This window comes from Sus scrofa, chromosome 13, assembly GCF_000003025.6.
Source record: "Sus scrofa isolate TJ Tabasco breed Duroc chromosome 13, Sscrofa11.1, whole genome shotgun sequence".
NCBI classification, from domain to species: Eukaryota; Metazoa; Chordata; class Mammalia; order Artiodactyla; family Suidae; genus Sus; species Sus scrofa.
Genome location: NC_010455.5, coordinates 66,121,655 through 66,133,787, shown reverse-complemented (window position 1 = coordinate 66,133,787; position 12,133 = coordinate 66,121,655). Strand labels below are relative to the sequence as shown.

The following is a 12,133-nucleotide window of genomic DNA, read 5'->3' as shown; positions in this document are numbered from 1 at the left end:
CAATCAGAGCGCTGTGAGCGAGCCGGGGCAGCCCTTCCGGACACATGCGCACTATCCTCACACCGGAGATGGGTGGCTACCGTGTCTGGGGCCAGGTCTGGGGCGGCTGTCGGCAGGGTCTGGGGATCTGCGCAGTGCCCAAGGCCGCAGGCTTTGGCACCGAGGCCAGGTGATTACGCACCTCCTGTTTCATGCGGGAGGGAGGTTGGGGCAAGATGAGGGTGTGTGCGGGATCAGCAGTTAGCCCTGCTGTGTGACCCTAAGTTAGTCAATTGACCTCTCTGAGCCTCAGTTCTCCCCGGGGTAAAATGCAGCTAGTTGAACCTGAATTTTCAGGATGCCCAACTCAGGCTTTCGGAAGCATTTGTGGGAAGCCGCAGGATTTGGAGAGAGATGTTGGAAATAAGAATGGGTGGCACCTCGGGAAGTTATGATTCTCCTGTTGCTTACCTTACTTTTCCTAGGCATCAGCTGCAATCCCGAGGTTCTAGCAAACGGTTGGGCTCCTTGGGTGACAAACCTTTCCGGAGGCTGCTGCAGCCAGAGAATCTCAGTCGGGAAGAGCTGGTTGATGTACTGAGGGAGGCTGTGGTGGACCAGAAAGGTGAGGAGTGGGAGGGACGGCTGCAGACAGATTAAGAAGGGGAGCAATTCTCACCTTAGCCTTCCGGGTACCTGGCTGGGCTCCCTACTAAAGGCTTCTGGGTCAAATCCTGGTTCTGATTCCCACTAGCCACTGGAGTTAGGACCAGCCACACAATCTCTTCAGTGCCTCACTATCATGGGTACAGGGGTATGGGGTGGGGGTGGGGGGTGTAAGTAGAGAACCTTGCATACAGTAGGCACTCCACAATGGGAATTGCTGTAATGAAGTTTTTATTGATGGACAAAACACAAGCTTTGAAATCATATCTCGGCTCTGTAATCAGCTTGTTGTGTGGCTTTAGGAAAATAATTTCCCTGAGTCTCAGTCTCCTGTAATTTATTATTAATTTTCTCAACTATTTATTGAACATAGGCTATGTTCTGGGCACTGTTCTAGACATGGCTATATAGTACTGAACAAGATAAATATGGTTCATGCCCTTAGGGAGCCAACATTTCAGTGGGAGAAGTTGATGAACCAGGAAATAAATTAACAGGTACTTACTAGTCAACAGTGCTATGAATAAAATGGTGTTATAAGAGTACCAGGAAGTTCCCGTCGTGGCTCAGTGGTTAAGGACTCTGACTAGGAACCGTGAGGTTGCGAGTTCCATCCCTGGCCTTGCTCAGTGGGTTAAGGATCCGGTGTTGCCGTGAGCTGTGGTGTAGGTCCCAGACGTGGCTCGGATCTGGCCTTGCTGTGGCTGTGGCGTAGGCCGGTGGCTACAGCTCCGATTAGACCCCTAGCCTGGGAACCTCCATATGCCACAGGAGCGGCCCTAGAAAAGACCAAAAAAAAAAAAAAAAAAAAAAAAAAGAGTACCACTTGTAGCCTGGGTTAAGAACCCAACTAGTATCCATGAGGATGCTGGTTTGATCCCTGGCCTCACTCAGTGGGTTAAGGATCCTGCGTTGCCACCAGCTGTGGTGTAGGTCACAGATGCGGGCAGACTGTGGCTTAGATTCCACATTGCTGTGGCTGAGGCTGGCAGCTGCAGCTCCATTTTGACCCCTAGAGTGAACTTCCATATGCGGCAGTTGCGGCCCTAAAAAAAAAGAAAAAAAAAGGTATTATAATGATAAGGAACTACAGGAAGGGAGCCGACATTAGATTGGGGATTGAGACATTTGAGCCAGGATGAAATGAAGGAGTCAGCCATGTGAAAATCAGACAGAGGAAACAGCAAATGCAAAAGCCCTGGGGTAGCAGGCAGCAGGCTTAGTACATGCAAGACACAGAAAGAAATTCAGTTCAGAGTGTAGTGGATAAGTCATGTCTGAGTTGTAGCGGGACCACAGGATGGTATGTATTGAGAAAGTGCTTTGTAAGCTGCTTTTGCTATTGCTGATGTTTATATAATATATGTTTCAGGACCTCTGGTGACGTTGAACAAGCCACAGGGTCTGCCAGTGACAGGTATGGATGGGGGAAAGAGATGTAATGAGAAGGGTATTGATGTCTCTGAGGGGAGGAAGTAGTGAAGAGAAGGCATGGGGGGATAAAGTTGCCAATGGGAGCAACTTGGATTTTTCCTTTTTTTTTTTTTTTTTTCTTTCCAGGAAAACCAGGGGAGCTGACGTTGGTCTCAGTGCTTCCAGAGTTGAGCCAGTGCCTGGGGCTCGGGGAACGGGAGCTCCAGGTTGTCCGAGCATCTGGGAAGTAAGTGGTGAGGGTGATAGGAAGGTAGGAGGACAGGCTTCCATTTAGGTGGGGCACAGCTGCTTGGGAAAAAACTGAGACATTTTCCATGGGCTGGTTTGGGATCACAGAGGTAGGATACAAGGAAAAGGAGGAGAAGGTGGACAGCTCTGGGATCAAATCCTTATGCACAAACTGTGATCTTAGTTATCATTAATCCTCAGTTTCTTCAGTCATGAAATTGAGCTAATAATACCTATGCTCAGTGCACAGACCCTTCTCCAGTCCATGTTCACAGCAGGCAGTGTAAATTGATGTGATAATTCTTTCCTCTAATTGCCATCAATTAGAGATGGTGCTTGAGATGAAATGTTTGTTATTCCACAAACTCATGGGCTTGTTTGTGGGGAATTGAATTATTTAATAGCTAATATATATAAAATTCCTAGTGTAGTGCCTCAATGCTTAGTGACACTCAGCAATTGGTGGTAATTGTTATGGTGTTTGTCTGAGCTCCCTGGGGGCCAGTGCAAAATGAAACACATTTAAGCTATGTACTCTACTATCAAACACAGGTAAGACTTACTTGTTTCTCAGTAAGAGGTCTGAGTTATAGTTCTGATTACTCTAATCTTAAGCAGGTCAGTGTTCCTTCCTAGGTGGGAAGGGGGTCTCCTTTATTCCTGGGAGAGCCCAGGGAATTTTAACTTTTCTGATTTGTCTCCTTCCTCCAGGGAGACCTCTGGGCTTGTACTCCTCTCCAGTTGTCCCCAGACAGCAAGCCGTCTCCAGAAGTTCTTCACCCATTCACAGAGAGCCAGGAAACCCACAGCCACCTACTGGTGAGAGGTGCTGGGAGGCTCCTGGAGCAGTGGGGAGGTCCTAGCAAGCCACTCTGTAACCTCCTCCTGTGTCTTTCTCAGTGCTGTCACTGATGGGATCCCAGCTGCTTCTGAGGGGAAGATCCAGGCAGCTCTGAAAATGGAACACACTGATGGGGCCAGTCTTGTGAGTCAGGGTCTGGGTGGGGAAGAGGAAGGGACCCTCCAGAGGTATTACCCCCATAGAGGAGTCAAGGGTATAGACTTGGGGTGGGCTGTACAGGTGAATGATGACTTCACTGTGGCCCTTTCCCGAGTCTGCTGGGAGCAGGGAGGGAATAGGGGTAGGTAGCTCCCAAGTATGTGTGAAGCTTGTTCATTCTTGGAGGCTGCCACCACAGGTAGTTCCCGTGAAGTCTCCATCCAGAAAGGACTTCTTGAAAGGTGTCAAGTGGACCCTCAGCCACTTCCGTGTGCTGGCCTCAGGCTCTGGCTGTGCCCTGGTCCAGCTACAGCCACTGACAGGTGAGTTGGCGCTCCAGCCACACTTGACAACTGTATTTGGCTGGCAGAGAGAGGTGGTGTTTTTAGTGGCAGCATGGGGAGCATTTGATGGATTGTGAGGATAAATGTGACCAACTTCAGCTAGAGGGGATAGCATTTCTGCTGTCAGTCTGATGGTCACCACCTTGCAGCTCACCTGTTTTTTCTCTTAGGTATTGATCTCAGCATCTTTTCTTTACCTCTGATGTTCTGTAGTTTCACTATGATGATTCTAGTGTGTGGGTTTAGTTTTATTTATCTTGCTTGGGATTCTCTGTGCTTCCTGAATCTGAAGATTAATCTGTTTCATCAGTTCGGGCAAATTCCTTCTTCACGTGTTGTGCCTCTCACATCCTCTCTGTTCTCTTCCTTTTGAATGCTTGATAGACAGTATCTGACCTTCTCGTTCTACTGCTGTGTCTCTTTTCACACTTTTCATGTCTCTATCTCTGCTGCATTTCTGGATAATCTTTAAATCTACTTTCCAGCTGACTAATTTCTCTTCAGCTGGATCTAATCTGCCACTTTAATCTACCCACTGTATTTTTTACTTTTAGAAATTCTATCTTGGTTCTTTTTTAAAAATATCACGTTTTCTGAGTTCCCGTCATGGCACAGTGGAAATGAATCTGACTAGGAACCATGAGCTTGAAGGTTCAATCCCTGGCCTTGCTCAGTGGGTTAAGGACCCAGCATTGCCTTGAGCTGTGGTGTAGGTCACAGACACGGCTCAGATCTGGTGTTGCTGTGGCTGTGTCGTAGGCCAGCGCCTACACCTCTGATTAGACCCCTGCCTGGGAACCTCCATATGCTGTAGGTGCAGCCCTAAAAAGCAAAAAACAAAACAAAAAATGACTTTTTTTCTCATATTGTTCTTTTTTGTCTTTAGTCATTTAAAACATGTATGTTATTTCTGTAATTTCATTGTCTGAAATTTGAGGGTCTAATTCTGTTGTGTTTCCTTCTTGCTTTGTGATGCAGGTTTGTGAGTTCAGGTTAGGTTAGGCCTTATCTGTGGAAACCCTTTATTGTCTCCTTGGAGGTGGGAACTTCAGGAGAGGTTCTGCCTTTGCTTCTGCTGAGCGTCCCATGTCATTGCTTCAGGACCTAAATACTTACGTCCCAGTTGGAAATTCACACATCACTCAAAAGTTTCTACAGCCCCAAAACTGTGTGAGAGTAGCTCTTTGTTGTGAGTTCTCTCTTTTTCACTCCCCTCACCCGGACCTAAGGTGCTCCTCTGCCTTCCTTGGTTGCTGGCTTTTTCTCCTCATCCATCCTTTCAATGAAGATGTAGGGAGTTACTGTTGTGTCTCAGTGGTAATGAACCCGACTAGTATCTATAAGGATGCAGGTTCAATCCCTGGTCTCGCTCAGTGGGTTAAGTATCTGGGGTTGCTGTGAGCTGTGCTGTAGGTCACAGATGCAGCTCAGATCTGGCAGTTGCTGTGGTTGTGGTGTAGGCTAGGAGGTGCAGCTCCAATCCAACCCCTAGCCTGAGAACTTCCATGTGCCACACATGTGGCCCTAAAAAGCAAAAAAAAAAAAAAAAAAAAAAAAAAAAAAGAAGAAGAAGAAGAAGATGTAGCCTCTTGGGTTTCATTTGGGCACCAAGGCCACATCCCTGGTCCCTTGCAGCTCCTTAAACTCAAGCCCCCTGGGTATCAAGATTGGCAGCACCCCTACAGGAGGTGAAACATTGGCTCTTCTGTTTCAGAAACAGTGCTCTGTTTACAGAAACAGTGCTGTTTACAGAAACAGTGCTCTGCATCTGTTTTCCTTTTGTATTTTGGTCTTTGGGACCTTACTTTCCCATGTCCCCAGCTGTGTATTTTAAAAGATGATTGTCATAGTTTTCCAGTGTTCCAGGTGGTCTCTAAGAAGTGGGTTTTTAGATTATCAAGTCCACCATATTGCCAGACAGGGAGGCAGAGGACAGCACCTGGGTTTGAATCCCAGCCTATTGGTGGGCCAGCGACTTCTTCCTGAGCTTTGGTTTTCCTGTCTGTAAGGTGAGAATGATGAAAGCATCCACCTCAGAGGGGTGTCAGGATTAAATGAGTTTACATATGTGAAGCATTTTCTACTGTGCAAGTTTTCCCAAAACCAATTCACCCTTTTTGTTGTAAGCCAAAAAAGGGAATTTATTAGTGCACATTAACTTCAGGCCTGGCTGCATCTGGAGGCTCGGAGGACATCCTTAGAGCTGTTTCTCCATTTCTTCTCTCCTCTTGTGGGCTGGCTTCTTCCTCCTGCAGGCTGTCTTCATGGGAGGCACAGGTGGCAAGGGCTCCAGCAGCTCTGGGCTCACACCCAACCAGCGATGCAACCCAGCAGGAAAGAGTGTTCCTAGTCCCTAGCAGCTTCACAATACCTTCAGGGTTACATCTCTCCTTGAGTAAATCCTGCAGGGCCCGTGGATTGACAGCTCTGTCCAGACCTGGTCATGCACCCCCTCCGGAGGCAGGGGTGGGAGCATCACTTCACTGAAACCACAGGATCCGAAATAGGGGTGGCATCTCCCCAGAGGAAAGGGAGAGGGGCAGTACTGGGCAGGACAGAAGGAGCCGCTGCCTACCACCTGTCCTCTCTCTCCTGTCTTCTAGCGTTCCCCAGCCAGCTACAGGTGCACATGGTCCTACAGCTCTGCCCTGTGCTCGGGGACCACAAGTACTCTGCCTGTGTGGGCACAGTCCTGGGCCAGCGCTTTTTGCTGCCAGCTGAGAACACGAAGCCCCAAAGACAGGTACCCAAGCCCACCTGCCTGCTGCCTCCTGGGGGTGGGCTTGGGGTGGGGGTGGACAGCATCTCCAGACATTAGCTATGCAGCATGGGCCTCCAGAGCTACCTGTAGCCCTGTCTTGCTCTATGGCCCTGAGCAAATAACAGCACCACCCCGCCCCCCGCACCTAGGGTCTCATTCTGCCCATCTGTTCAGTGTGGAAGTTGGACTAGCTGGTTTCTAAAGGGCCCTCTAAGATTGCTATACTGTGGGGGGCAAGGGGTAAAAGAGGTTGTGTGTATGAATTCCAGTAACTCTATCTGTTCTAACAGAATAACCTCAAGTACCAGAATCTTAACATGATAACTTCCTTCCGTGTTAAGTCCAATTAATGAAGGTGGGGTAGGGATGGGCTTTGCTCTAAGCTGTCACTCAGGAACCCAGCCTGTTGCTATCCAGCCAGCAGAGGAGAAGACAGGGTGGGTTTGTGGGGGAGGTTTCTGGGGGCTAGGCCTGGAAATGGCACACATACTCACACTCCCATCCCGGTGAGTGGGGTTCAGTCACATGGCGTCACAAACCTGCAAGAGGGGCTGGAGAATGTAGGTTAGCTGAATGTCCAGAACTGGGTGAGCCCCTGGCCATGTGCGTGCGTGCGTGCGTGACTCACCAGCTGAATGCTGACCTGTCCCTCACACCCCAGGTCCTGGATGAAGCCCTTCTCAGCCGCCTCCACCTGACCCCTGCCCAGGCCGCCCAGCTGCCCCTGCATATCCACCTGCATCGTCTCCACCTCCCGGGCACCAGACCCAGGGACGCACCCATCGAGCTTCTGGCACCTCTGCCCTCTTATTTCTCCAGGACCTTACAGTGCCTGGGGCTCCAGTACCAATAGTCCTTCTGTTCCTGCTGTTCCCACTGGAAGGCAGTGGGACAGAGGGAGGATGGGCTGTGGTCAGGCCCATGCTAGGGAGGTCAGTGTCAACACGCAGTAGGGCCATGGTGTTAGATCCTGGGCCTGTGGTTGGACAGACCAAAGATGACATTTTGGCCAGGCCACCTGCTATGAGTGTTAGGCACATGACTTCCCCTCTGTGGACTTGAGATAATAAAGGTACCTACATCAGAATGGTTGTGAGGATTTGCTGAGAAAGAAAATGTTTATGTGCTTTCTGCTGAGTTCAGCATGTGGCCTTTGTATTTGTTTCTGGTCCAATTCTAGCTGAGAGATGTTGTATTTTTTTTTTAATTGTGGTAAAATAGACCTAATAAAATTTACCATCCTAACCATTTTTAAGTGTCCAGTTCAGTGCCATTAAGTACATTCACAGTGTTGTGCAGCCATCACCATCATCCATCTCCAGAACTTTCTTAACTTCTCAAACTAAAACTCTGTCCCCATTAAACACTAACTCCCCATCCCCCATTCCTCCCAGCCCCAGGAGCCGCTATTCTCTGTATATAAATCCGACCACTTATAAGTGAAGATGTTAGGTCTTTCACTTTAAAAAACTGAAATAGGAGTTCCTGGTGGCTTAGCAGGTTAAGGATCTGGCACTGTCAAGACTGTGGCTCAGGTCAATGCTGTGGCCGAGGTTCAATCCCTGGCCTGGGAACTTCTGCATGCCACGGGTGCAGCCAAAAAAATCAGTAATAAACTGAAATACATCAAATATACAAAATACATAAAGCATCTCTGTGACTTAAAGTGGCACCTACATAACCACCACTCAGAGCACGAAACAGAAGCAAACCCCTCCTCTTTCAGAGAACAGCAGCTCTCAACTCTGACCCCACCTTAGAACTTAGAACCCCCTACCCTGCCCCCTCAGGAAGCATAAAAGAATCCCCATATCTCCCATGACTCTGCACCCCAGAGATGCTGGTTTAACTGGTCTGGGATTAAGATCCCGGCATCAAATCTTTTTTAAAAGTTCTGGAAGGGGAGTTCCCGTTGTGGCTCAGTGGTTAATGAATCTGACTAGCATCCATGAGGACGCAGGTTCGATTCCTGGCCTTGCTCAGTGTGTTAAGGATCCGGCATTGCCGTGAGCTGTGGTGTAGGTTGCAGTCGTGGCTTGGATTCTGTGTTGCTGTGGCTGTGGTGTCCAGCTCCAATTGTATTCCTAGCCTGGAAACCTCCCTATGACACAGGTTTGGCCCGAAAAAGCAAAAAAAACCCAAAAAACAAAACAACAAAAAACGTTCTGGAAAGAGTGCTATTGCTCCGTCTAGGTTGGAAACTGCTGCCCTGACTTGGAGAGTTCTTTCCACATAAAGTTTTACCACGTAAACATGCATCCCTCAACAAAATTCTTCATTTTGTCTGTTTCTGAAATTTCTATGGAATGGAATCATGCCGTATATACACTTTTGTGAGTTGTTCTCCACCCTAGTAAGTGCATCCATTGCACAGCGTGCAGCTGGAATGCCAGAGCTTGCAGTTGACCCACTGGATGATTGTGGGACATCAGGTGGCAGGCTGTGACCACAGTGCTGCTGTCAGCCTGCTTGGACCCATTTCCTGGTTTAGCTGCAAGAGTTTCTGGATCAGAGTACAGGTATCTTCATTTGACTAGTGTGTTAGTTTCCTGGGGCTGCCGCAACAAACCACCACAACCTGAGTCACTTGAAACAACAGAAGTGGATTCCCTCCCAGTTCTGGAGGCTCCAAGTCCAAAGTCAAGGCGTCGACAAGGCTGCAACACACCCAGCTTTCCTCCATCTCCACTCATCTGTCTTCTCTTCTGATTCTTACAAGGACTCTTGTCATGGGCTTTTGGCCCCTTCCAGATAATCCAGGATGATGTCATCTCAAAACCTCTATTTCCATCTACAATGACTCTTTTTTTTCTACATAAAGTCATATTCGTAGGTTCTAGGGAGACATATACTTGGGGCAAGGGGACCATTCAACCCATTACACCTCAGAAACACCAGACTTTTTCAGGTGGCTGTGGCTTGCTGGATGCTTCTTTTATAGGTGACCTTGGCCATTTGCTGAGGAAGGGACAGATCCACTTGCTCTGGAGGACGGCTGGGGTTTAGGTAAGGTCCACCCCTCCCTGTTATGTCTTCTGTTGTAATCTTGTGCCTATTAAACGTCATTCTGTGGCCAGCCCACCTCCTCCTCTGAGCTTGGGGCCTGGGGAGATTTCTAGGGCTCAGTAGTCCTGCAGTGTGTCCCAGCCTTCTGTTCATACCATGTGATCTTGGGCGGGCCCTGATCTTCGTTCAGACTGTTTCCTCGCCCAAAGGCCAGAGATGCCAGAGCAGGCCCTGAACAGGATGCCTCATGCCTGTCACTGAGTGGGAGTTCTGGGCTTTCCTTTGTGGAAGAGTTGCTGATGGCCTCCAGCTCTTGCTCTGGACCTTGGGCTGCAGAGCCACACCCGACCCACTCTTCACCCTCCCACAGAAATGGAGCCAAGCCTCGAATACTTCATTTTCTTTTTTATTTGGTGCTGCATCCAGGATAAGGGCAGTGAGGATGGAAGCAAGGGCTTCTGTAGCCTCATGTCCCTCATTCCCGCCAGCCCATGATGTGCACTGATACAGGGCAGGGGTCCTGGAAGGCTCAGTGTTGTCATGAGGCATTTCTCAGCCTTGGGTTTGTCACAAAGTCTGGCCTTGAACTTGCCTTTGGCCTTGATCTTCCCATGGGTGCTAGGAAGACTCCCAGCTTCAAAGGGTGGAGACCACAAGTTACTTCCAAGCTGGGGACCGTGAACGCACTGGGGAGCAAGAGCCTCAGTGTGAAAGGAGGGGAGAAGGGGAGAGACGATCAGGAATCTGTCCAGGAAGGGGGTTCTAAGGGATACAAGCTCTTCCCTTGGGGCTCAGGTCAGCCTGGGGGCTTCCCTCTACCTGCCCTCCAGCCCTGACCCCAGTACTCAGCACTGCCTACTAGGGTACAGGTCACAGTTCAAAGCCCACCTCTCTTGGTTTCAGGGCGTTGGATGGCAGCTTGAGCTCAGGGTTAGGTGGGAGGGAAATCAAAACCTTGGCGGTAGGTAGAGTCATCAAGGCCTTGCCTGTGGTCGACAGGGCCTCAGAGCCCACCAGCTTGCTGTGCTGCAGTCTGAGGACCTGCCCCTGGGGTTGGAGCACATGGGGAGAAGGCAGCCGGCCCTTGCTGTGGAGGCTGGGGAAGTGGTAAGAGGCTGTGGGAGCAAGAGCGGCTGTGAGTGCCTGGGGAGGGCCCAAGGCTGGCCAGCTACCCCTCAGGACATGTGAGGAGGGGAGGTGGGGAGAGATGAGGGCCAGGCATGTGAGGGCAGGTAGAGCCCTCCCAGTTCTTCCTCCAGAGGCCACAGGGAGAACCCAAGGTTTGGAGTCCAACAGACCTGGGTCTGCATCCCAGCTCTGCCCCTTCTGAGCTGTGCAACCTCGGGCAACTTCCTTAAACTTCCTGATACCTTGACTGGAAAATGGGGACAACAGCACCTACCTCGCTAAGTCGTGAGGACTAAAGGAGCTGGTCAGGTGGTGACACAGTGTAAACTGTTAAGTACTATACAGATATTAGTTCCCTTCCCCAAGAGGCGACTTTGCATGGAGGCAAAGACACAATACTGCATCAGGAAAAGCTTGGGCTCTGGAGAAAGATCAACCTGGGATTGAAATATGTACCAACTGCCTCGCTGAATGACTGCTTTGGAGGGGCCAATGCTCATCTGGCTGTGTATTTTTAAAAAATACTTTGTACATGGTGGCTTTTACTTACTACTGGTGGCTCTCTGGTGGGGCTAAGGGTGGGGTGGTTTGGAGTGGCTTGGAGAGCAGGAAGAAACTGCCTCGGGACCCTGGGGTATCGGGGGAGAATGGTGTTACCCAGGGTCTGGAGGTTCTTTGGACTCAATGACAATATGTTCAAGGGGTGGGAGGGCCTGTCCCCACTAGCAAAGGTCATGGTGAATATGCAACCCATCCTCGTGCTGGGGGAGTCCCACTTTCGGCAACTGGGGTGGACCAGGGCTGTGACACTTTTCACCTTGCCTTTCTTCCCCTTTCCAGGGGCCGAGGTGGTGACAGTGGAGTCTGGCTTCTCAGTGTGCCCCAGGCTCCTGGCCCCAGCAACTTTCCTAGAAGCTGACCTGTGGGTAAGGGTTCCCGAGTCCTTGCCTTCCCCAGAGCCTCGCTGGGTCAGCAGGTGAGAGAGGGCTGGGCGGACCGCTGTCCGCTGGTGACACATCGCCAGGGGCTTCTTGATGGTGGAACCCTCTACTAGGAGCCGGATACCCACATACTGGGGCACCTCCACAGCAGGCTGTGGGGAAGAAGCAGAGACAAGGCCTGTCAGACAGCGGTGCTGGAATTCTAGGCCCAAAAGGACTCGGGGCAGAGAGAGATAAAATTATCTACTGGGGCAACTGGTCAGGAGAAGTTTCAGGACTGAGAAATGCAAAGCCCATCTTTGGCCCTGGAAGCTGAATGAGTATTTAGAGGGTCACAGAACCCCTGAGATGAGTAATCCAGAGGAGTAGGGGAGTCTTAGCCATGTCCCCACCTGCTCCCCAACACTCCCTGGCCCTGCTAAATTGCCTGGTCCTGCTGGAATGTGTTTCTTCCTCTACAGGCTGCTGCCAATAGAAAGCTTCTGAGGGAGTTCCCGTCGTGGCGCAGTGGTTAACGAATCCGACTAGGAACCATGAGGTTGCGGGTTCGGTCCCTGCCCTTGCTCAGTGGGTTAACGATTCGGCGTTGCCGTGAGCTGTGGTGTAGGTTGCAGACGCGGCTCGGATCCCGCGTTGCTGTGGCTCT

At 50.2% G+C, this 12,133-nt stretch overlaps 2 protein-coding genes across 7 annotated transcripts in view; one reads left to right on the top strand and one right to left on the bottom strand.

The window, feature by feature from the left end:
• On the top strand, positions 14 to 7,662 carry RPUSD3 (RNA pseudouridylate synthase domain containing 3). Of its 2 annotated transcripts, none has more exons than XM_001928397.5 (9): positions 14 to 169; positions 465 to 604; positions 2,018 to 2,062; positions 2,206 to 2,305; positions 3,019 to 3,126; positions 3,208 to 3,292; positions 3,507 to 3,630; positions 6,255 to 6,394; positions 7,074 to 7,662. In XM_001928397.5, exons 1-9 carry the CDS (start codon positions 45 to 47, stop codon positions 7,263 to 7,265), a joined length of 1,059 nt encoding a protein of 352 aa, XP_001928432.1. In that variant the 5' UTR covers positions 14 to 44; the 3' UTR covers positions 7,266 to 7,662. The 2 variants fall into 2 exon arrangements, with proteins under 2 accessions (XP_001928432.1, XP_013837414.1); XM_013981960.2 differs by having other exon boundaries at positions 3,494 to 3,630.
• TTLL3 (tubulin tyrosine ligase like 3) overlaps positions 9,804 to 12,133 on the bottom strand; it is a 29,916-nt gene continuing 27,586 nt past the window's right edge. For 4 of the 5 annotated variants that reach the window (XM_021069309.1, XM_021069308.1, XM_021069307.1 and 1 more), the window contains one exon: positions 9,804 to 11,639. In XM_021069309.1, the coding sequence (XP_020924968.1) occupies positions 11,061 to 11,639 (579 nt within the window). In that variant the 3' untranslated portion in view covers positions 9,804 to 11,060. The remainder of the gene's footprint in view (positions 11,640 to 12,133) is intronic. The other variant, XM_021069310.1, reaches the window with a different exon arrangement.

Excerpts from the sequence above, each read along its gene's own strand:
- RPUSD3 (XM_001928397.5), top strand. The coding sequence starts at position 45 with ATGCGCACTATCCTCACACCGGAGATGGGTGGCTACCGTGTCTGGGGC. Across the intron at positions 605-2,017 it reads GGCTGTGGTGGACCAGAAAG|GACCTCTGGTGACGTTGAAC; the intron begins GTGAGGAGTGGG and ends TATATGTTTCAG. Across the intron at positions 6,395-7,073 it reads ACACGAAGCCCCAAAGACAG|GTCCTGGATGAAGCCCTTCT; the intron begins GTACCCAAGCCC and ends CTCACACCCCAG.